Genomic DNA, 25412 nt, shown 5'->3' on the forward strand with positions numbered 1-25412 from the left:
AAATGATGCTATGGTGGCGCTATGGGCTCTTAAATATACCCCACAGCCTTATTATTATATCAAGAGCCATGAGACACTCTTTGGGTACTTGGCACTAGATACTGGATGGCTGACACCAGTTGGCTGAGACATTTTTCACATCATGGTGATCTGTTTGACCTCTAAAAGCTCTCTATGTTCTTATGTAAATACCCTGAATAGAAGGGTTTGTTGTTGTTATGCATTATTATTATTACAGTTATGTTTTACTCCTGTATTATGGAGTTGCCCAGTTTTGCCAGATTCTGAATACATAGATATTCGGATTTCAATATTGGTGTCTCTCCCATCTCCTGTATTTTGTTTGCTACACTCCCTCGAGTGGCCCGAAGACTGCAATGTTGCTGGACCACACCCCAACCCACTAGGACACACCATTCACATTTACCACCTACTCAAAGTAAGTGGTAAATATGGGGAAAAATCTCAGCAAATCCTGCATGGAAATACCTGGCAAGTCTGGGTACTGCATATTATTCCCCATTCCATTGATATAAACTTGTAACAGGCGGGTTAAGATATAGAGACACTACCTGGAAATGGGTAATTTTGGCCATGGTATTACACCATTTTAAATCCAACCGAGGTGCTTGCTAGCCGAGAGATTTTAAGACATGGGCAAAGTGGGCAACGGTCCAGGGTGCCGACCTACTAATAGGCCCTTTGGGAAAATTATCCTCCTCTCTATCTCTCCACTGTCTAGTTCTCTATCTTTCACAGCCTCCCTTTTTTTGTCTTCCTCTGTTTCTGACATTCTCCCCACCGAGTGTTTTTTAAAGGATATTTGGATCCCAATGTATATTTTGATTGTTTTTGTGTGACCTCCTTACAGAAAGTTTAGGGTGTAGTTTAATATACTCTACCTTAATTCGGGAACGAATTAGCAGAAAATCTATAGTAAAACTCAAACTTGTTCTAACAAGGCGCCCTAAAATGTGCCTATCAGAGGGCTCTCGAGTTCCTTAAGAGAACACTGAGTCATAGGTCTTTTCAGTTACCTGGCCTTCTATTCCCTCTCACTCTTCATTTTCTAATCTTCTCTCTGCATTATCACTGTTACCTCCACCCTCCCCCATTCCTTCACTACCGCCTTGATCTATATCGCAAAACCTCCACACCCCTTGGAGGGTCACACTCTGCCGCACTTTATGAAGGAATTGGTAAGGTAGCTCAGCGGGTGATCAACCTACTACAGCTACCTGCGAATAGCATTTAAGTACCAGGTTTGAATATCTGGAGATTACTCATTGTTCATTTTTCCAGAAGCGATGAAATTGGTACTCGCAGGTGGGTTAAATGTCATATCTGTCATCATAGCGCCTCGCTGATTTTAATAGTACGGGTATATAGAATGTCAATAACATTATGGAAATGTTCCTTCTCCTGTACATTTAACCTAACGCAGTCACACAGTGCCAGTGGCGTAACAAAACTTGAGGGACCCCTCTCCAAAAGTACTTTGAGGGGACCCACTCTCCCCTGGACCCAGTCAGGGGCCTGCCCTGACAACCCTGCACCTTGTACTGTGCTGAGGAGGGCCCCCTTTGGGGACCCCCTGCTGCGTGGAGCTCGGGGAATCCCCCCCCCCCGCAGCTTGGGGGCCTTTGTTACACCCAGTGCTTAATTTGTAAATAAAAAGGTGCCATTGCCCAAAACCCTCCTCTTAAACATGCAACTGCTGCAATTAAATGTGCGAACACAGAATACTGAGGCAGGTAATCCCGAAGCCATCTCGGGCCTCTTCAATCCATTTAGGTCCACGCCCTGCCCCTTCAGCTCACATCTGCAGCTTTCTGCTTTCTCTCATTGTGACTTTTTTTGTTTTTCTCTTCCTCCGTCTTTCCCAAACGTGGCTTTTGCTTGCAGAAAATGCTTGAGGAAGAAGACTAAGCGCCGGCCCTCAAAAATAAGTGCCGGTGCTCAGCACCGGAAACAACAAGCACAAATTAAGCACTGGTTACACCACTGCATCACGGCCCCTCATGCCTCGCCACATCTACCGATGCACATCTCTCTCTCTGTCTGACTGCTTTGGCTCCTGTGGGATGAAATGGCATCAGGGCCTAAAAATTCCCAGGGGCTCCAGAAACCTGTTTTTCAGCCTTGGGGCTGGAGAAAGCAATTTACCTGATGTAAAGGGACCAACAGGGCAATCAAGCACACCTGCTGGAACAGCTTGTGAGGGTGAGAGAGACAGGCCGCTCAAACAGTACAGCTGTCAACAGTCCCGTCCGGGAGAACAAGAGGGAGTACCCGAGAAACAGGTTCATCTGGAGAAAAGTCCTAACATTTTAACCTAAAATCAGGCAGTACAATGTTCCCTGGCTGGAGTTTAAATGTGAAATGTGATCGCGCATCAAACCTTAATAAGTAAACTAACAAGGGAGACGCGAATAGGTTGATGAACCTTTTGATTTGCTTTGAGGTTTTCCCACCATATGTCCTGTACATGCAGATCAGTAATCAATGACAATCAATAACATTAGTAATCAATAGGAGTCAGTAACTGTCACACACCAAGACCCTGAAGTCATGAATAACCACACCTTTATGTAAAAGGTAGAATATTTATTTCCCTAAATTAACAAGGCTAATGTAAATTAAGTAAATCTCAAAATCAATTGAGAAACATACAGAAACAACACTGCCTGTCCAGAGCGATGAAAGAATTGCAATCTAATCAACGCTCGGGCTACTACACATTCTAAGGTTACAGTGCAAATTAATAACAAGAATAACTGCACAAACGATATTACATACCATTAGTTGAAGCAAGGGAAAGACATCGGTTGTTAGTTCATATACAGAACTTCATCAGCGAGCTCCCTAACCAGCACCAGATTAGAATAGCATGTTTGGGCTTCATGCAAAACAATTTAGTCAACACAAATTTGGTAAAAAACATCTAACTATAGCTCAATCAAAATGGTGGTTGGTACCTAGAAACAAAAGCAAATAGACATAGCAAACAGTATCATAGTCAATATACGTATCCTCAGTTTGGATCAGCAAGCTGTGACAGTGTTCGTCATTAGGACATCAGTCTCTTCAGCAAGGCATCAGAATTTAGCATCAAAGTTCAGAAAAGGCAAAGTCTCTTTAAGCAGTAAAATTAAGCAAGTCTCTTCTCAAGACTTAAAAGAAAGTAATGGCCTTTCGGCAAGATAGAAAATGGGCAAATGCGCTGTCTTCCCTTAGTGCTGTATGGCCAAGTTAGATTTCCTAAAGCTACTTCCCACATCCTAATTGGTCAGTGGATCGCATGTTCATACTTTGTCCAATAAAACTAAAAATTCAAAACTACATTTCTCCTAGGACATGGTTCACGTCAGTGATTGGTTCCTTTCATACTGTTCTCATCATCCAGCTCATCAGGTAACAATATAGTTGCAGATTATACTCCAGCCAGTATGGTCTTTGTCTTCTCCTGTGAAAGTTAGTCTCACACACATTACATTAAACAATGTTGCATTGGCAAGTACATCATCTCCTAACAAGCAGTTCTCATGAGAAAGATTTTTAGCTACAAGCACATGGACAGTACAGTGGAAAATTACAATTTAATTCTCTAAGCATCCATTTTATAAAACACCTTAGAAATGCAGTTTGACATAAGGCTGTACAACTAGGCAAAGACCTCGCTAAGATAAGGCCTACAATTATTAAAGCTAATACATAATGCATAACCCTTAAAATGACACATCACTGCATTAGTCCAACATAAATTCAACATTTCATGTTAATAAGCCATTAATAAGTACACTTCGTGAATACTGATGGCCACTGTGGTGGGCGCACCTTCAAATTAGTGCATTATTTTCTCTAAGTTATACATTTTCTACTCAAATTCAACACTCAAATTATATGAATATTCATTAATAATTTCATTAGTAACTTCTGCGTTAACAGATGCACTGGTTAGGATGAACATTTTGTGTGGTTGTTGAAGAGGAGACGAGAAAAGAGGTGTAAGCAAACCTCCATGTTGCTTTGCCTTAGTAAAATCTGAGGGAACTGCAATAGCTCTCAGACGCAGACCCCAATTAGAGGCAGATACAGCAGTGACCCAGTGCCTAATTTTTTGAAACAGATAAGTAGAAGGGCGTAAGTTTTTCATACGTACTAGCACTGATGCTGCCAAATGTTGGTGTTGTGAAATATTAAAGCTGCTAAGCCTTTATTTCAACTGTGACCTTTTCTTCCACCACCCTACACTTTGGCTTCTTTATCTCACCTCAAAAGTTCTTTGTCATCCATGCTTTCGCCATCTCCTGTTTTCCCCATATCTATCTTCATTTAAGGATTAGCTTCACAGAACAACTCTCACTTGACCTTGAAAAATGCTTTAAGAAACATAACTGAAAGAGGGGCTTTGGCTCCGCCCACATGCAGATTTGATTTTGCAAAAAGTGTGTGCTTCTGCTGCAAAAGTGTGCTTATAATGCACAGATTATGCTCGCTAAGGTATGCCTGATTTGGGTATGGTGACAGGCCTGTAATCAAGGCTGTTGAGATGATTGGTTTATTGGAAAGACATAGCTCAGTTGCCATTTTTATGATTTTATTGTTATGAGTTATGACAATGGTGGTAGACCTGAGTCATTTATATTGAAAGTCATATGGGAAGACCGATATGCCTTCCTGGGTTTGTTATCATTATACTATGCTAGGGCTTCATGACAATTAATTTCTAACATGGATTCCAATAGATTACCTTAGTAGGCATGGGTTTTGGTTAACCCGTCTGAAAAACCCTATGTTTCCAATTCCATTGATTTTTATACCTGGATTGACTGTGTAGATGTTTTCTAGGACTTGTGAGAATTTGGCTGTTTTCACATGTTAATCTTCATTTTTACAAGCCTTTGATTGACAAACAGGTGTGTTCATCTGCCTAAGAAGTAGTTGCATTGCTCATAACTGAAAGCAACTTTATTAATGCAGACCCCAGGTCAAATACTGTAGGCAGTGCTTTGCATGGAGTAGCTCCATCACCAACACATGCTGTTCACATTGTGAGGTAAGACAAATATTACAGGAAGCCATTTCCATTGAACTGCTTGTCAAAACTGTACTTACCATTATGAACTATCTGACAAATGCAATAGGTAGGGGCTTTACTTTGTGAACTCTCTTGTAAATGAAAAGGAAAAGGGTTGTGCATTGTGAACTCCAGGCAAACGCCATAAGAAGATGTATTATATTTCGAACAATTTGACAAATGCTATAGGGTGAATTTTTACATTGTGAACTCTATGGCAAATGCAGAAGGAAGCAGCCTAGTAAATATGTCAGTTTTCAGAGACAGTCACAGTAAATGATTGACATCTCCAGAGGGATTGTTAAAGTTCATCTCAATGTTTACTTTGGTTCTGCCTAAATTGTTTGAGGTATTCAAAAAATGTGATAGGTGGTATGCTGGAATGATTCTCAGCCACTGTTAATTACTCGGGCCGCATGTTAGTCCATTCTTATTTTGCACTCCATGTCACCTCAGCTTTGGCCCAGCACTAATAGGAACAATCCAGCTCAAACTGCCAGACCAGGTCCTTTCTTAACTGGAACACAAGCAAACCAAGATCTGCTTTACCCTGGTTGGAGATCTTCAGTCAGGTGTAGCTTAGTTTCACTGACTCAGTGAGCACAGGATCCATGTCTGCGTATATCCCTGGCACTTAGGGCATTGAACTGAAGTATACAAAAAAGTGATGTGGAATGCTATAACTGATCTCAGCCACTAGTAATTACTCAGGACCACAACCCATTTCAATGTTATTTTGCACACTATGCCACCTCAGTTTCAAGCTAGCAATATGCAAATCAGAATTGACTCATTTTTAAAAGGGAACATTTCAGTCTGAACCACAAGGTGATGGATGGGAATACGGCCGGAGTAATTACCAAGGGCTGAGATTAATTCAAGTATTCCACCCATCAATGTATTGAATATTTCTGTGCAAAATCCTAAGTGCGTCGGGTAGGACCAGATATGGGTGCTCTGCTCAAGGTGCCACTGGACTATGCTACAGCCCTCTAAAGAGCCACAGCCATGGTAAAACAAGCCTTGGTTTGCATGTTTTCTGGTTCAGGGAAGACGTGGCCTGGTAGTTATGGCTGTACTGTTCCTATTGGAGCTGGGTTAAAGCTGAGGTGGAATGGTGTGTAAAATGACAAAGGACTGGGAAGCGGCTCTGGGCCTGACAGTTTGGGATGGACAGCTCCTACTGGAATACCAGGGGCTGTGATTAATTCAAGCGTTCCACCTATCATTTTTTGTATGCTTTAAATAAATTGTTTGATTGGTCTCTTTGGGTAGAGATGACATGGCCCTGTTTATATTCAGATAAGGCCAACAGGCTTGCTTTATTAATTATAGAATATTGTTACAAAGACAGTAGTAAATGAACTGAAAAGGGCTGAAGACTTAGGGCCTCATTACAAGTCTGTCGGTCACTAATGCTGTAGACTGTTTTCCCGCTAGACCAGCGGGTGGAAACTCAGGTTTCCGCCTGCTGATCTAGCGGGAAACTCTTAATGGGGTTGTCGGGGAGGTAGCCAGTATGGCTACCTCCCCGTCGGAAGTACGGCAGACAGCGTAAACCGTCCGCCGAACTCATAATCAGCCCCTTAATCTTTTTGATTATGAAAAGCCTTATGTTTGCCAATAGGCTCTTATAAGAGTAAATTGCTGTTTGTTTTTAGGATTAATGCCTACTGGTTCTCAAATAGCCATATAATACCTCAAAGATAATATGTACAGATTACATTTATAGGGTTAGTTGTCCTCTGTGATGTTTCATTAGGTGAATGAGTGACACCCTGTTTTTTAAACATGTTTTTATTTGCAATTGATCACAATAAGGATTTACAGAGTATGTTGGTAAAAAAAGAACTATATCCAGTCCCATTTTCACAGCATAGTGACAACAGTAATGTTTGTAGTACTGTAATACATAACAACAAAAACAGCACAGAAGAATATTATACATAGATAATTAGCAAAAGCAGCAAGTAGCCAGTACAGTACCTCAATAGGGGCTGAAAATCATACAACACTTGGCGGAGGCACTGGGGCCCATAACATGAAAAGGAGACAAGTGGGGCAGCAGGGGTAATGAAGAAGGGGCAGGAGGGAACAAACAGCACAACAGCCCACATGTTGTCTCCTTCATGCCGGGTCCCATGCGGATATCAACACTCGGTTATATCTAGTTTATCTAGTTTCCAACCATGCCTCGACCCTTTCCATTGGTATTTACACCCTGGTTAATCTGTGAGTCCACTAAAGAAGGGGTTTAATTTGTAATGCTGCCTGATGTCTAGTAAATATTTGTCAGTTTGAGGATAGCATTTAGCATGTAGTTGTGTGTGCATTAAAGTACTTTTCATTTTTAAAGAAAAAACATTGGCTGGAGTTATTGTGTGGTGTTCTTCTGTGCTTCTCAATTCCAAGTCTCTAGCCTACAACCCCTCACTGAGTCAGGCATGGATTGTCCTGCCTCAATTGCCTGAGCAACACCTTTTACTTTGTAATCTCTTTTACAAATGCACTAGGATGGGGGTTAGATTGTGAACTCTGGAAGAAGAATGGTTTTATGTTAAAAACTCTGTGAAGAACATATTATTGTGAACTCCTTGACAAACATAGTAGGAAGGGGCTCAGCATTGTTTTCTACTAAGAACCATTCTGACAAAGATCTCTTGTTTAGGTGGTGCTAGAGAAGCTTCATTTTCATTGTGTACATTGGTGACTTATGTTTAGTATTTATTTGTGTGACAACTAAAGTACTTTTTCTTCTTAAACATAAACAAAGATATTAATAATTTAAGAATTAGTATGTACTTTGTGGAGTTCTTTAATTTTTGCTATCCTTTTTGCTTCCTTTATTCGTTATTTTGGCTTTGCTTGTTTTGGCTATGATGTTCATATTCAATTCCTGATACAACAAAGACATAGTAACTCTAACATCCCCTTACATTTTGGGAATGTCTTGTGTCAGGTGATGATTGGTGCATTGCTGATGATCCATAACCTTCAAAAATCGACGCAAATAAAGCAGACATGTCAGCTGTAGGGAATCTTCCTTAGAGCAGGACCTTGTTTTGTAGTCACTTACACTTCTCCCACTCCCAGCCCCAGATACAATGATCACAAATGTGGTGTTAAAACAGATCTCACTGTCTGCCCACATATCAACAAGATCGCTGGTACATGTTACTCACTTTTGAAGAGCTTAAGAATTTTTTTTCCATGCCTCCGAGTTGAAAGGGGAAGATTGGTGATCCAGGCAGCTATCTCATCATATTTGGATTATCTGAATAAAGTCTTGCTTAGCTTACCTAAATATCTTATTTAGCATCTTTGGATTGTGAAAAATGCAGTTGGCAAGTCTGTTACATAACTTCCATCAGCAATCCTTTGTTAAGTCTCAGCTAGGCTCCACAGTGGACCAGTGAATATTTGGAACCTAGATAGACCCTCTGCATAGTCTACAAGACTCTGTTTACATAAACTCTTGCCCATGCCTATATTTCATCACACCAGTGTAGGCAGACTCTCTCCGTTGGTTATTGGTTTTATTACCAGTACATCAGAGGTAAAGTACTCTTTCCTGAAGGTAGCAGTAGCTCTGGGTTTGGGGAAAATGCACACCTTATACGATGTACTTTGAGAGTCCACAAAAAAGTAAGGAGTTACCATGGAATTAGTAATGCAGGGTCCAATTCCTTTGGTAATTCATCATTGTCACCAGACTTTCAGCTGGTGATTTTGGCTGCTTTTAGCAGCTGAAATCTCTGGTGAAAGTTAAGAGAGTTGCGGTGTTCCTCTGGCTCTCATAACTCTAATGGGACTGGTAAATGATGTTACTTATCCCAGAGGTCACTTGTAATGAGAGCCTTAGTGGCCTTTTATTCTCACTTTGGTGAGCAAAGGAGTTGCAATTAGAAATAGAAAGGGCTGCCTCCAGAACATAAACAGTGATGAACTCAGACTAGGGTAACTACCTCACTCAATTTCATTATGGTCACTGTTTTCAGTTCTGGGATTTTGGGTGATCACCTAATGCAGTATTGTAGTGTCTTGTGAGTTAAAAATGAGGGGCCCCTTTTGGTTCCTGGTGGAGTCTGCAGAATTGTGACGTAAGTGTTCGGGTGTGGTGAATAGATTTCATGTTTAGAATGTTGAGTTTGTGGTTATAGGCAGAGCAATAAAGACGTGTAAGACCAAGTGATTTGTGTGGCGTATTCATTTATGAGTACGCAGGCTGGGGAGGGTACTTCAGCTGGTGATGAGATAGGAAATACTTAACCCAAAGATCAACAGTGTTCTCCCTGAGAGTTTGCTATGGTCCAGCAAACTGCCTGTGCATGCTACACGTGCCTCAGTCAGAGTGAAGATGGGTGTTTGGCATATGTGGAGTCAAAGGACCACACCAGCCAGTGCCAAGCTTTGGAAGAAGAGGAAAGCCTTGCAGAGAAATTTGTGTATTTTTGGCCAGGAACCTGCTGGTGAGGCTGTGCAAGAGTTACTGCACCATAACACACCACAGAACTATGAGATATATGGAACAATAACACTAAAGGCAGCGAGAACCAGTTACAGAAAAGTGCTGAAGTAGCAATTACTGGGTACCAAGAAGTACTAACAGAAAGAACATTCAAACAAAAGAAGTACGATTATACTTACCAGAGCCTTGATAAAGAGAGCCCTATGACCTCAGCAGCGGATGAAGTGACCCAAATGAAAGCACAAGGGGTTGTGAAAAAAGAGCTGTCGACACCTGAAGTGGCACACCTCTGAAGCGGGTGTGGCTCAGAACTTCTCAAAAGTCTTTGAGAAGTTGAAGGGCTCCAATGGCCATGAAGAAAGAGACCACACAACCTCAAATTGGCTGCAACAACCCTGATGCAAGCACATCACATGGGTTTAGAGATGGTACTGATGAAACATCCTAGCGCACAGCAGACAGTGCAGGAGAAGACCCCACTCTCAAAGTCAGTTAGTTTCACAACTGGTTATCACATCGCCACCTTCCTGAAACCACCACTTCCCTTTGATACAGCCAAAAAGCAATATATTGGTGACAGAAAGACTGCCTGGATAGAAACGTTTGATGATTTCATTGGTGCCCTGGAAGAAGCAGAACACAAAAATATTGTCAAATACCTAAAAAATCTTGCCCATGAAGTAGTAAGATAGGTAATAAAGAAACTGCAGCGAAATGATAAAGACACATGCTGTCAAATCAAAGAAGCGTTACATCTCAAGTTCAATCCAATGCTGAATGTCAATTATGAAAGATACATTTTCAGTCAGGAATGACAGAAAGCTGGTGAACAATCAACAAATTTGTTGAGGGACTTGATACACTTATCAAACATTGTAAGTTCAATGAATTCAATGATGAAGGAGCCGTATGTCTTTTAGTTTTTGACGGATGCCTGTCAGGTTCATTCACACCACAAAGGCTGAAAGAAACCCTTAGTCTGGAGTGGGTTCTCATGGCTGCCAGAGCTGAGGAATGTGCTGATCAACAAGCTGATGTCATAACGGGAAGAGGTGCCCAGAGTAAGTCAGTCATGTACATGAAAAGAAAGCAGAAACACAAAGCTGAAGGGCTCAAACTGATGTCACTAAAGAACAGGTATTTGCAATGCAATGGGTCTCGCATTTTCTCAAGAGGAGCTATTACAGTTGCAAACTCCTAACTGAACTTTTCTTGCCACATAAATTAAAAATGAAAAGTAAAACAGTTTCACATAAGTGAGCTGATTCAAAGCTCCACGGCATGAGTGTGAAGGAGAAACACAAAAGAAAAAAAGAAGTTCGCTTGCATTCAAACGTATCAGCAAAAGTGCAATTAGCCATGTAACAGGGTCGATGTCCAAGGCGGTAACAAAAGGAGGGACAAATGTAAAGCATGTGCCAATGATAACAAAGGATTTTTGAAGGGCAAGCCCATGAATCAGCAATAGTGATTGGCGTGAGGTGGACGTGGTTAAAAGCACAAATAGATAACAACACATCGGAAAAGCAGTGCTTGTGCGCTGCTATTCTCGTCCTAAACGAAACTGTGTTCTAGATATGGATTTTCATTTCCAAATGAAGGTAAATGTCTCACCATTGGACAAGTATGCAAAGGCTGTGGGAAGGAGAACCATTTTGTAATGGTTTGCAAGGTGAAGGAAAAACTAAGTGTGTCACAACAAGAAAACAAAATGGATGCCCGAAAATTCCAGAAACAAAATTCTACACACTCCCACATGGCCAAGAGACAACATCAGATGAGGCACAACAATACTAAGCGAAGGTGATAATCGTCTAAATCTTCTTCTAAGAGTTCTTCAGTTTCATTTTCAAGTCAGAGTGAGGAAGACAGATGTGTGATATCGATGTTTACTTCAGGAAAAGGTGCACGTGTCGAACTGGCAGTATGCAAAGAAGAATACGAGTCAAAGAAAAGTCAACAAGTAAAATCATGAAACTCATTCAAACATTGTTTGAATATTATACTAAAGGTAAACGGCTGCTCCCTACCTTTTAATATTAACAGTGGTGCATCAATAAATATTATGCCTGAGGAGAAATACAATGTACTGTCTCCATTGCCCCGTCTCACACCGCCAAAGACTAAAGTGTATAATGGGCTGCCTCAATGCCATTAACAAGTGATGGTTCATTCGTAACAACCATGAGACACAAAATTAAAACGGTACAAACACCCATTCATGTACTTCAAGGCACTGCCTCAAGTGCCTGTTTACTCAGTTTCAATACTGCTGCTGATATGGGACTGATAACCATGAACTACAACATGAATGCTCATCACAAATAGTAAGTCAGTTCCCGTCGTTGTTTCATGGATTAGGAAAACTTAAGACCATGGAAGTGAAATTGCATAGCAATGAGGACATTCGTCTTGTTGCTCAAAGGCATGGATGAATTTTGTTTCATCAACAATAAGCTGTTGAGAAAAGGCTTGAGGCACTACTAAAGCATGGTATCATGGTATCATTGAGTGATCTTCTGGTCCAACTCTATGGGTTTTGCCTATAGTGGTAATACCTAAAAAAGACAGTGAAGGAGCTGTATGTATCTGTGTTGATATGTGTCAAGCTAACAAGGCAATTGAAAGAGAACAACATCTCAGTCCACACATTGCCGACATTATCATAGAGGTTGTTGTTGATGGTCAGGTGGGGGGCCATTCTTGCCCAGCACAATGGATACCCAAATGCTCAAAGGCATATTGCGGCATATGCATGCAGAAGTTTCTCACAAACTGAACATGCCGTTTCGCAACCCGAGAAAGGAAAAAAGAAAGCTTAGCAGTGAAGTGGGCTTGTGAACATTTCCACGTATTCCTATGTGGAATAGCTTTCACTCTTGTAACCTATCATCAAGCATTCCTTACCATTGTGGAAAAACAAAAGCCAAGATGCCTTCTAGAATTGAATGTTGGAGTATGTGACTACAGGAATATGGCTACACTATTGTGCACTGACCAGAGAAAGATCATAATCCTGCTGACTACTTTTCACCAGTGACAGTACAGTGTCATGGTACCCCTTCCAAAGCGGCTGAAGCCTACATTAACTTAATTGTAAATTCCAGCACCCCTGCCACTATTTCTTTGGAACACATTATTACTGCAATGGGGAAAGATAGTGTTAACACATATTGATACTAAAAGACATTATTGCACATCAATCTTGGAACCAGCACACTCCACCTTTCACACATGATGGTGAATACCAGAAACTCAAAAATGTGAAAGGCGAACTTTCTGTCACTCAAGACGATATTATCTTATGAGGTTTAAGAATTGTCATACCAGGGAGTCTGCGACAACAAAGTAATGGAAGTGGCCCTTGAAGGTCATCTTGGAATAGCTGCCACTAAAGAGCTCTCCAAGACTGAATTTGGATTCCTCACCTTGATGAGAGAATTGAAAAGGAGTTGAAGGCCTGTCATTTGTGCATTTACTTATCTCCCAGAATCACTCAACATACCTTGAACATGTCAGATTTACCAAAACATGTATGATAAAGTATCACTCTTGATTTCTTTGGTCCTCTTGACAATGGACATTTTCTGATGGTGATTATCGATGAATACTCCAGTTTTCCATTAGTAGAAGATCTCTTATTGATTACTCAAGAAAGAATCGTCAAGAGAATAGATGGCATTTTTGCAATATGGGGTGTTTCTTCAATTCTAAAGTCTGACAAAGCCCGTCTTTCAACAGTTGAAGATTCAGAGACTTTCTCAATCATCTCCATGTGAAGCAAAAGAAAATCACACCTCTTTGGCCACAAGCAAGTGGCATTATCGAACACTTTATGAGCACACTTTAAATTGGAGAGTTGGAGAAGCTTGATCTGAAGTCAGCTCTCCATGCTACTCTTTGAGCTTACCGGTCAACTCCTCATTTAACAACCGGTGAAAGTCAAGCCACTCTGATGTGTGGGAGAACCATAACAACCAAGTTACCACAATGGACCAACAAGAGATCTGCGATAGATGGCGAACTTTATGGAATAGACTTGTGCTGTAAACATGTGCCAAGAACATTATTTTCAATGAAGGAGATTTGATTATTGGTGCAACAATAGAGGACACACAAATCAGATGCTCCGTTTGATGCTGAACTCTTCGAAGTTGTGACTAGCAACGGACATATGGTGACTGTTCATCGTCCTGGAAAGTCTGTTACATGAGATTCTTCACACTTCAGGCATCTGCACCATCATTTGCAAGTTCCTGATGTCAGAGATGAGACTAGTTCAAATGAGACTGTTGAGAGCCTCATGACTGCATCTGTTCCTCCATCACCAGTGACAGTCATTGACACTTCTCTTCTCTCTTCACTGCCTCAGAAAACCCAATCTGGGCATTTGGTCAAAGTTCCTTGATGATTTATAGAGGAGTTGTAATGTATATATATATATGTATATATTGATCTTAGTATATTTGTAAAAAAATGTTTTTTTATTTAACAAGGTGGGAGATGTAGTATCTTGTGAGTTAGCGATGACGGGACCCCTTTGGTGCCTGATTGACTCCGGAGAACTGTGACGTAAGTGTTCTAGTGAATAGATTTTATATTTAGAATGTTGAGTTCACTGTTACACAAGAGCAATAAAAACATGTTAGACCAAGCTCTGTGTGTGGCATATTAATGTATGGGTACCCAGGCTGGGAAGTAGGCTGCAAGTATGGTAGTCTTGGTTCTCCCCATTGACCTAATTAGTCTAAATATGTGATAGCAATTATTTGTGAGTGAAAGCCCTGAACTGGATGAGCAATAAGGTTGTCACTTATTTCAATTCACGACAAGTGATTGCTAAAAGGGGGGGGGGCTCAAATTAATTTATATTAAATGCATGCATGCTTGTGACTGTTTCCGTATTTACATAGGGACACAGGGATTTTTGGGTCTGCCGACTGAGATGGGCATCCACTAGGGTGTCAAGGCCAGGAGTTTTGCCTTCCTTTCCTATCCCCTTCCATTCTCTATTCCCCTGTTGCCCTCAGGCATAATCCACAGACACCTATTACTTCTTTTGGGTGTTGGGGATTGTTCCTTGTAGGTATGTGGGGAACTGTCTTCGTGCCTGTAGAATCCAAGTTTAAGGTGAGTGGGGCTTTGACAGTGTCACTCATGTGATGCAAACCAACGTGAGGTGTTTTATTAGAAAGTAACACAATATAGCACGATGCACTACTTTACTCTATTTCACATCAAAGAGGCGTCCCTTGGGTGACATATAAGTGTTCCAATGCTAAAGCCAGGGATTTTGACTTTAATCCTTATCTACTAATATTGGTAGACTGCAATTTGTATCAAAATATTACACCTCATCGAGGCAGTGGAAAGGCTGAAGAAAATGTTTTCTTCTCCCAAATATTTCCAACTTTGAATATGTGCTGTACTATACAGCACAAATACAAACTTGGTAAAGTATTAAACTATGTTTAAGCATACTTAGCACTGGTGAGGCAATCTTTCAGTCCAAAACCTATGTTAGACATTGTGTGCAAACCCTTGCACTATAATGCAATGGTGTGTGAGAGGAACAATGGGGCATATTCATGAGCCTCTAGTGCCACTGGAGCATCACTTTACATGACGCTCCAGTGGTGCTAACCTCTGCTCCATATTTACAGGGAGGTGTAATGCCACTTTTTGTGGCGTTACGCCTCCTTGTAAATGAGGGCCCCTCCAACGCAGTTATCTGCATCAGAGGGGCATGCAATGGGTGTTGCTGTGACAATGGGTGTTGCTGTGGCAGTGCACATCAACACCCATTGCATTTTGATGCTGCCTCAGATTTACGAGATTTCGTAAACCTGAGGCAGCGCCAAAATGTAACGCCACCTCCAGAAGTGGCGTTCGCAAGGCGCAACAAGGAGGAATACTTTAATTCATCCTCGTTTTTTGCTTTTTCTATGCGTGCTGCATTCTACATAGAAAGAGCAAAATGCCAGAAATGCTTTTTATGTGCGGGAAGGTGTCCCTTCATCAAAATAACAATCATTTAAAAATTACGCTTTGGCACTTCTGTGTGTGCAGCTTTGTGCTGCACACACAGAAGTGCCAAACTGCCATTAGTGATTGCTTATGTGCAGAAAGGGACACCTTCCCGCACATAAACAATTACACTCCTCAATGCGGACATCTTTGCACGATGGTGCAAAGATGCCTCTGATGGCAGCTGAATATAGCGCCAGCACAGGGGACAACACAGGGGTTCACTTAAATATGGTGCATCCCTGCATTGTGAAAATGATGGAGTGCTGCACTGCCAATTTTGGCGCAGTGTCGCGCTCTGACATTTTCCCATAAATATGGGTCAATGTGCCCAAAATGTGTCAGCACAGGACGAGTGAGATACAGCCTCATAAATTAATACACATGGTGCTGTTCTGCTTGCTCCCTTTCACACAACTCAGAGATGCACCTTTGGATGCAGCGTGTGTTGAATGAAAACTTTGTAAATCTGGCCTAATATCTCCAGGCAAAGATGAACTCTAGACACAAAACATACAATAAAAAAATATTTTCTCCTTGGCACCCCCATATATCAAAATAGTTTAAAAACCTATACCCATTTACTTCCCTTTACATACGAAACGTTCACTGATGGTAGGAAATCCACAAAGTAGACTTGAGTTATTTCAGCAGGGCTCCACAGTACAACTATTATTTAAGTGCAGTTATCACCAATCAGTACTGAAGGAAAACCAAATAAAATCACCAATACTAGAAATGATCTGCAAGGTATCCTCACAACGAAAGCATCTCAACCTATGTTCAGCTAATATTTAATAATTGTTGCTTTGCAGGTAAATATTGATAAAAATGTTGATATATAAATATCACAGGTGTGCGAGCCCTTGAAAGCTCGAACCTGTCTCGACCCAGATACTTGGCTCTGGCTCAGCACGGGGCCCTCATCGCCCCTCGAGCGCACCACGATCCGAGTCCGATACATCCTCCCTGCTAAGGAACTGTTACTCTATAAATCAACATAGTAAAGCACAAGCACGGATAGATTAGCCATTGGAATCTCTGACCACTAGACAATGCACTCATGTTGGTGTTTCTTCGAGTTTTAACACAATGTCTGTGAAAACCAGCATTGTGTTAACACTCTAAAAAACAAATCGAACTCGAATTCATTGCCTTTTGGCCATTCTGACCAATACAAAATGTGTCTGTATTCTTGTTTCCTGGAGGTTGAACATAATGTTCGTTTTTACAGATTGTGAAAACCATTGTGTTCAAACTTTAAAAACACCACCATGAAGGAGAGGCAATGGTGTTGTTAGAGCCAGTGGAGCGGAATTTTAAACGAGTTTAACAATTCACAGGACCTAACCTTATGCCCAATAACAGAACCGGGTACAACATGTAAACAAACAAAATGGTTCCCTGGGACTCTTTTCTTGTATAATGAATGTAACTGTCTGCCTTGGTATAAATGTTGCACACCATTGTACATTTGAGCACTGTGCCATGTGCACCTGATTGTATTTTGTCCATGTGCTGAATTACATCTATTTTGGTAAATAAATGGAGTAATGTGTCTCAGGGAGAGAGTTACATGGATTATATAAGTGTCCCACATAATTATTTTTGTTTGTTTAGAATGTGAAATCAGGGCACTACATTCTAGTACCCCCTCGATTGACACCCTGTGATTTTGGGCAAATCACTTAATCTCTCCATGTCTAAAAAAAATATAAATGTGACTTTGTTTAATGTAACTGGTGCTCGTGTAAAGCTCTACTGTACCGTCTGTTTGAGTTCGTGCTATATATGCTTAAAAATACGAAAACTGAGGGAGATCAAGTGAAAGGAAGGAGCAGCACGCCAGTAATTTCACCCTTATCAGTACATACTTTCCTCTGAAAATATAAGGAGGCACTTTCAAATGTGCTATAGGTTTCCATAATGATACCGGACTGATCACTAAAGTAAACAAAAAAAAGCAAGGTCATGTTCCAAATTAATACAAAGTTTATATGATGCTATTTTTAAGTATATATACCACAAGTCCTTTGCAGACTTAAAACTGGACAAATGGGCAGTATTTTTCTTTTGGAAAGGAAGCAACCTATGGAAACCAGTGTTAAAGGGGGGGGGGGGGGAGGTGCTTTGCATTGCCCACTTGATCGTCAGCCTCTCAGGCCTGGACAGTGTGAAAATTGTCCTCGATAGGTCTCAACAGGGCGGTCAGATTTCCCTAAAGGAACGGAACTGGCAGACAAAAGAAATGCTAGCTTTTGCGGAGCCCTGGCTCAGCAGGAAACCTAAAGCCAGTGTCACTTGCCAGCCCCTGCCTTGGTTAACCCACCATCATCAGCACATTCACAGTTGTTGGAATTAAGCATCTGACAGCCCTTGCAATGTGTCATCTGAAATGAGAGGGAATAGACAGGGGTGGTAGCGGTGGAAGAGCAGGGACTGGGTTAAAGGGGAGCTGTTCATTTATCTACCATCTTTCTCCTAGTTGCTTTCCTTTTTATGTCATGTTTCCTGCTGCTGATTTTTGTGGTTTCTAATGACAAATTAATTCACTACAGTTATGAGTTCATTTAAAGTTTGGCCGATGCGGGAATCCACCATACAACGGCACAACCTTGAGCTTAGCCTACCTACTTTGAGGTGGGGAAACTTCAGGGCTTCTGACAGCAGGGTAACTTTCAATCCGGGGCCCTAGGCACCACTGGCCGCCAGGTCACAGAGCGGTGCCACCATCACCAAAATTAAATCAATCAACAGCAGATGTGAGGGAAGAAAACTCAATGCATGTGATAACGATTTTTTTTAATGCCTTTTCTAAAACAAATGGTCACTTTGGGAGTTCGTTTTAGAAATACAAAAATGGAGGCTGAGCTACGAAGCATAAATGGTGCCCACTCGGCATTCACCATTGCAGACAGGAGAATGCGCTAAGGCATGCAGATCCCCGCCAGGGAAGTTAAGTATGGCCGGTGGTATTGCCACAGGAGGGGGGAAATGAGGGCCTCCACATACTTGGTGGCTTGATGGGCCGCATGCAATACTTCAGATGAAATCCTTGGATTCTCAAATTTCTGCTTTTGCTCAGCGTTGCATTGAAATAACCAATGCCACTTTTACAGTGACTCACGGCTACGGAAAAGATCGTGTAAAATGGTGTATGGCAAAATGTTCCACTCCTCTCGAGATTACAACTTGCATTATTATTGGTTTTATTTTTCTAAACACAATGTCAAATCTGATTCCCGACTCCACCACTTTATTATAAATACCGGGGTTCTGGGAAAATAACTTAATTTTCCTCTAAGACATATAATGCAATTGCTCCCTGATAGTATCTTGTTTTGTGTTAAAAAATGCCAATATGTGAAAAAGCAGAGGGGGGTTACATCACTGCGAGTTTTGCCTCTGCTATAAAACATTCTAAACTATTTTTGGTCCTGCTCCTCCCCTAGTTTCAGAAAGTCAGCAGTGCAGAATGTCAAACAACATGGCCAAGATTGCAGAGGCGAGGAAAACAGTGGAACAACTTAAGCTGGAAGTGAACATCGACCGAATGAAGGTGAGCTTCGTGATGGTATCATGAATATGCGACCGTGCTCTGATCAGTCATTAGTTTACAAACAGCCAGGGTTTTGAAAAAAAAATGGAAAAAAATGAGGAAAGAGTCCTAAAGTTTTTCGTAGGCGCTTGCATCTGCCCTGCCAGATGTCGGTTTACCTAAGGTGATCTAATCTTGATTCCACCTCATGCTTCTTTCTTCCAGCATCCTACACTTCCTGCCTCTTCATCTCACTTTTGCACTTTCTGTTGCAACTCTGATTTCTCCATTTACCACTGTTTTTCTATCTTCCTCTTCCCTCTCTTTCCTCTGCTGTTCCCTCTCTTACCATGGATCAACATCTGAGGATGAAAAATAAGCCCTGGGCCCTTAAAATGAGTGACTGGTGCCCACTACCTCCAACCACAGGCACAAATTAAGCATTGCACATAGCCTTCCACAAATGGAGTAGGAAAAATGAATATCAGCAGAAGGAATGGTGTAACATTCTTGAGAAACTGTCAGGAATTATTAAAGCCATGACATTGGAATGGAGTAGGAATTGTGCGGGCACTTTGATCCTGAGGCAGTTGCAGGTAATGATATGAATGTTTAGGGAAAGGTTCATGGATTAAGGGCACATGTATGGATGGAGCTCTATGATAATTTGGAATTCAAAAGTTTTCCTTAGAATAAATCAGAGAAGATGGGACAGTTAACCAATTTGGATCGTTGACATAAACCGTAGACTAGGACTCAGAAGTGAATTCACATATTTCATTATCGTTTTCACGTGCGAAAGAGAGAGGTAATTGATTTAAGTCTATCATTCTATTTCCCCCTTGTACCTCCCTTAAGCAGAGTATAGAAACGTAGGCCTTATTTAGATCATGGCTTAGGTGATACTCTGTCACAAACGTGACCAATAACCCGTCCTCCGTATTACGATCTCCATAGGATAAAATGGGATCGTAATACAGCATATGGGATATCCGTCACTTTTGTGACAGCGTAACACCTCTGCCAAGATCTGAATCAGGCCCTTATTAAAGGTAGGTTTCTTGAAAGAGGCAGTCTAGTCCAATGCATTATCTCCTGACTGTTGGAAATTTGGCAACGGAAGCTGTGTGGATTGGCGCTGGCATATTGCAAACAGCTGTAGGGAATGACAAAATCATTTTGATGACGGAGGAGCTGTTGCCAGTAGTGCAGGAATGCATGGTGTGTTTAAGATGTGGAGTTGGTGTAGGTAAGCGAGCCCTAGAAAATATTGAAGAGTACTTCAGGTCCAAGCGCTGTGGGGTACTGAGCAGTATTGTGGGGTGTCATGGACCTGTGGAGAATGTCCAACCAAGAAAGCTGCAGGAAATGGCTCAAAAGTACTGGAGATTGAAGAGCTGCTGAAAATGGTGGTGGGTTGTAGAGTGTGCTGGATTTCTGGAGAATGGTGTAGCTAAGGCAGCCGAAGGGAACAGCACAAATGTACTGGTGGTGGATGACCTGCGGCGAGTGGTGGAGGGTTGCAAGGTGTGCTGGAACTGTGTAAAATGTTTAGCAAAGAGAGCAGAATGGAATGAAGAGTGTAAAAATACTTGTAGTGAAGAAGCAGTTTTGGAGGGTGTGGTGGAGCTGTGGAAAACAGTGTAATTTAGAGAACTGAATGGAATGATGTATGCTGCACAGCTGTGGGACAGGGGCAGGGAATGTTCCATCAGAACTAATTTAAATTATGTTCCTTTTTGTCCTCCTCCAGGTCTCAAAAGCAGCTGCAGATCTTCTGGCTTACTGTGAAACTCATGCCAAGGAGGACCCCTTGATGACTCCAGTCCCCTCTGCAGAGAACCCCTTTCGAGAGAAGAGACTCTTTTGTATAATTATATGAACCAACTCTTTTCCCTCCTTCCAGTCTCTAGTTCTGTAGTTTCCTAATGGCGCGTTGATCTTGGACTCTCATCAGTTCTGCGTTCCATCTGTAGTGGTGCCCCCGAGCCCTACAGTGTAATCCTATGTGAGCAAAGAACCACAGAACATTTCCCAGAATCCCATGCACTAACATTGGTGTGACGAATTTCTGAAATGTGATGAACCTTGGTAATTAGCATCCTCCTCCAATCCCATTCCTCAAGCAGGTGACATTAGGGCTTTAATCTCAGGTTGTCTATCAGAATTTAGGGAGGTCGGATGTGCACCCCTTTCAGAAGTTTGGAGGCCAGTGAATTTCCCAAGCTCCACCTTGCAAATTTGAAGTAGGTGGGGATATGTTCTATATTTTATTAATACAGAGGGGCCTTTTTAATGTGTGTGTGTCCGAACAAAACTATTTGATTGGTACTTGCAGTTCGATGCTTAAGCTTGAGAAATATTGAGACCTTGCAGTGCTTAGCTTGGTATAGAGCCAAAGTAATTTGCTTTTTAACAACTAACTTTCCAAACATGACAAACAAGTTACAAAATATAAAAATCACATTCAATTGTTTTCTAATTTCTCTCATATTATTGTTATTTACATAAAAAATATTTGTGTGAGTAAAGCGTTAAAGTAAAAAAAAACAAAGATCGAGAGCCATGAGTTTGACCTCAATGCTAAACTGTATATTTGTGAACTAAATATTTTTTCTCTGAATCAGCATTTTGCAAATTAACCCTTTAGGGCTGAGGGGCTTAATATAGAACTTTATCTGAAACAGAACACTAGGTTTTGCTGTTGGTTTTCTTGATGCCTATTTAAGCCAAACATTGGTGCACTCTGTTTGAAGCTCCTAAAGTAGTTCCAGCAATGTCTGCCAGAAAGATGAAGTATTTAAGTTTGTAGGCACCTTTGCTTGTGTATTGGGGAAGGATATGCAGTTAAGAAAGGATTATCACAAACTGCTTTTGCGCTTTGTAAAAATATTGCAAACATGAGCTGAAACCTGAAACTTAACCTCCGAGTATTCTGTTAAATTATGCCCCACCCCTGTTTTGGGAGGGATCACAATTATATGTTATCAGGCAAATATAAACCCTCCCCGGCAATTTTCCCCTGGTATGGTTCAGTAGGTCACACCTTCTGGAAGAACTGAGTGAAAAGATGCAATAAGATCGGATGCATGTTGAATGTGGCGAGGAAAGTACCAAGTTCCACATTTTCATAAGGATAACACAGAATTGTAGATGTCTGCGGACTCAGTATGTACTCCACCCAGGCCACGGGCTTTTGGTAGGTGAGGCAAAAACTTTAGACTCCTCTGGCCTACTCAAATCAGGACCTGAGATGTGTAAGTCCAAGTACGAAATGGAGTGTGAAAAAGCAGACATTTGGCAAGGGATGCCCACCCGGTGGAAATGAGCTGCAAATAACCAAGTCACCACACATCAGTAGGAGATACACCCTCCTGACTAATGCCTTCCCAAATTTCTTGTAAAGTTTTTATTGTAGTCAGTGATTTTCTTTTGGTCTTACAGTTATCACAATTCCAATCTCATACGGTGATGGGGTTGTGATGCTAGTCACTTTAAACTATGGTGAGTTTTTATTTTACTTTATTAACTGATTTCTGTAAACATGGTCGTAATTATTAAATTAATTCAAAATATAGACTAGTGGCAAAGTGAAGAGGATTCTCAGAAAACTGCACTCTGTAAATCAAATCGTGCCCTCATACTTTTTAGGGTCGAGCGCACAAGCTCTCCATCCCTTTTGTAATCTCTTGTGGGGCTTTTAACCACGCCCAGGTCACGCCTGCCACTTTCATTGGTTTGTGGGCTTGCCTTTTAAAATCCGCTTAATTTCATTAGTGAAAGGCACGCATACGTCATGACTTTTCCAGTGTTTAGCCCTCCTCGAGCACACCGGCCAACTACTAAAAACATACGAGGCTCAATGTTTTCAGCAGGGTTTCGGGACTACTTTATCTTTTTATTTTCCATGCAGATGTCATTACAACAAAACTGAATTCTCTGACATCTTTGGTTTCCTAGCATTTGGGCTAACTGTTATTTTGGGGTTTGAGTACCTTATGATCTTTCCCAGGTGTTTTGCTATGTATTGGTCTATTTATCTTGCTGTTTCTAATTACATGCTTTTATTTAACGTTTTAACGGTTCATGTTCTGTAACTTGGGTTCTGATGTTTTGTGCTTTCCAACATATGCAGTTCACTGTCAAAAAGAGGTCTCTGTGATATCTGAGGCCAGAACTCCTGCGCATTCACCCTGTAAGAGCTTGGACTCTTTGACGTTTTCAGCTGACTAATGGCCTGAGATGCGCCACGAGAATAATACACCTGTTCTGCTGTATTTGAATTTTTCTAATCTGACTGTTAACATTTGCCACTTTTTGCGTCCGATAGAGGCCACAAAAATGGAGAATAGAAAACTGACTATTAAGGACAGGCAAAAGAAACAGGGAGTGGACAGGGAAGTGAATTACAAACACTTGCTGGAGGGGATTGCAAGAGTAAACAAGCATTGGCAAAACCAATGAGGTTGCTTTAGCAACTAGCTTTTTGGTTTTGTCAATCCTTGTTTGTTTTGTCATGGGTTGTGTAAAACTATATTCTTGTGGGAACTGCTGGGTCCTAAACATCACAAATAAACAATGGGTAGATGCAAAAATATATTTTGGTCTCAAAAACTGCACATTGCCATAGATAGTAGTACCTGGCTCTGAAGGGAATTACTTTGTATGTGGATGTGCCCCTTGTGAATGGGCAGAATTCGGTCACTCATACTGCAGATAGCCAATGGCTGAAGTTGCTTTGTCCCGTTGCCCCTTTTAATATGCTGTTCTGGGTGGAATAAAAATGTGAATAACACAACAGACCAATGAATGACAAGGACTGTCTGAAGCCTCTAAAAATAAGGATAGTATATAAATAACAGTTTAGTAAAATAAAAGGTCTTGGCTTATGTCAAATGTATGAAATAAATGGGAACCTAAAGATGGACATTTCTGTAAACAGACCAGCATGTGGAGGAGGAGCTCACTAAGTAGTTCCCCAGAAACCACTAAGCAAACCATCCTTCTATTAAAAAGTCTGCAAAAAGAGCACTGTAGTAGCAGGGGCAGCTCCTCTGCTATGGCGGAGGAGCGTCACCCACCCGCCGGCAGCAGCAGCCGCAAAACTTTAACTATAAAATGATAAACGATGTTTATTATCGTTTATAGTAGAAGGGATGGGACCATGGGACTGTGACAAGACGAAGGAGAAGTGCACAGGCCTTCCCCTCAGTGCACATGTATGTTAGGCCTGCCGTCTCGGGCTGGCCAAACACACATGCACACTAGGGTCTCTCCAACCTGGTACTGCATTGCCAGGTTGGAGAAAGCAGGCATAAATTTCTACTCGGCATTGGACCACCCTGGATGGGTGCTCCGTCAAACCTAACGCTGCTTTCATGTTTCCAGCAGCATGAAAGCAGTGTTAGGATTGGACTCAGGGCAGGCTGGGAGCTTGTGCCTGAGTAGAGGAGAGGAGCTGAACGGAGCACATCGGACTGGTGCGGCACATAAGGTAGTTTTTTTCCAAATAGTACTTTTTTTTGTTGTTGTCCTCCCCCCCCCACGCGCCTCCCTGCCCCTTTTCCCTCCTGCGAGCCACCACCATTGTGTAGACGTTTGCCCTGGAAAACACACCAGATTTATCCTGAAATCTAATTTTTTCTACGTATGGTGATTTGTGCTCCGTTACCTTTGGTCTCTTCAGTGCCTTGACTCAGGAAGATCTGATGCTAAAAATGTACGTCTCTAGCTCTCTGATTTATTGAACTTTCCCTGTATTAGATATCTGATGCTTTGGGATCTCCAGTGTTGTAAGCTGTCAGATGCCTTTGTTTGTAGGATACCTTAATTCGTTTGTAATTAGGTTTTTATTGCATTATTAAAAGAATACAAAATGGCATTCAGAGCATCATGAGATAAAGTTCAGGTCAAGATTCGTGTTTTGATATTTGAGATCAAACTTTTATTGCATAATTAATAATAAAAACATTCTTACAATATAGATAACAACAATTAAATGACATTGGAACATAGCTTTATACATACTTTTGAGGATTGTTCTGGTCAGCTGCCCGATTTCATCATTCTTTTTTCTTTGAAAGTCTACACATTCGTAGTAAAAAATACTATTTTTAAATCATTTTGTATTTCATTCACATTGCTGTAGATATGCCCAAGATAAGGGATAGTAATTGTTGGGCATAAGCACGGAGTTTATGAGTTTTTTTTTACCTCCATCGTAGGATTATAGGACTCTTAAGATCTATCAGTTGTAGCTTGACACGTCTTAATAAATCTGTGACAGGATTTTGAGGCTT

General features: G+C 41.3%; 1 protein-coding gene across 3 annotated transcripts in view; it reads left to right on the forward strand.

The window, feature by feature from the left end:
• Nucleotides 1–24993, forward strand: part of GNG8 (G protein subunit gamma 8) — a 109358-nt gene extending 84365 nt beyond the window's left edge. For all 3 annotated transcript variants that reach the window (XM_069207673.1, XM_069207672.1, XM_069207671.1), the window contains 2 exons: nucleotides 19028–19134; nucleotides 20867–24993. In XM_069207673.1, the coding sequence (XP_069063774.1) occupies nucleotides 19051–19134; nucleotides 20867–20995 (213 nt within the window). In that variant the 5' untranslated portion in view covers nucleotides 19028–19050 and the 3' untranslated portion in view covers nucleotides 20996–24993. The remainder of the gene's footprint in view (nucleotides 1–19027; nucleotides 19135–20866) is intronic.
• The last annotated feature ends 419 nt before the right edge of the window (nucleotides 24994–25412 follow it).

The sequence above is a fragment of the Pleurodeles waltl genome, chromosome 9 (genome assembly GCF_031143425.1).
Source record: "Pleurodeles waltl isolate 20211129_DDA chromosome 9, aPleWal1.hap1.20221129, whole genome shotgun sequence".
NCBI lineage: Eukaryota > Metazoa > Chordata > Amphibia > Caudata > Salamandridae > Pleurodeles > Pleurodeles waltl.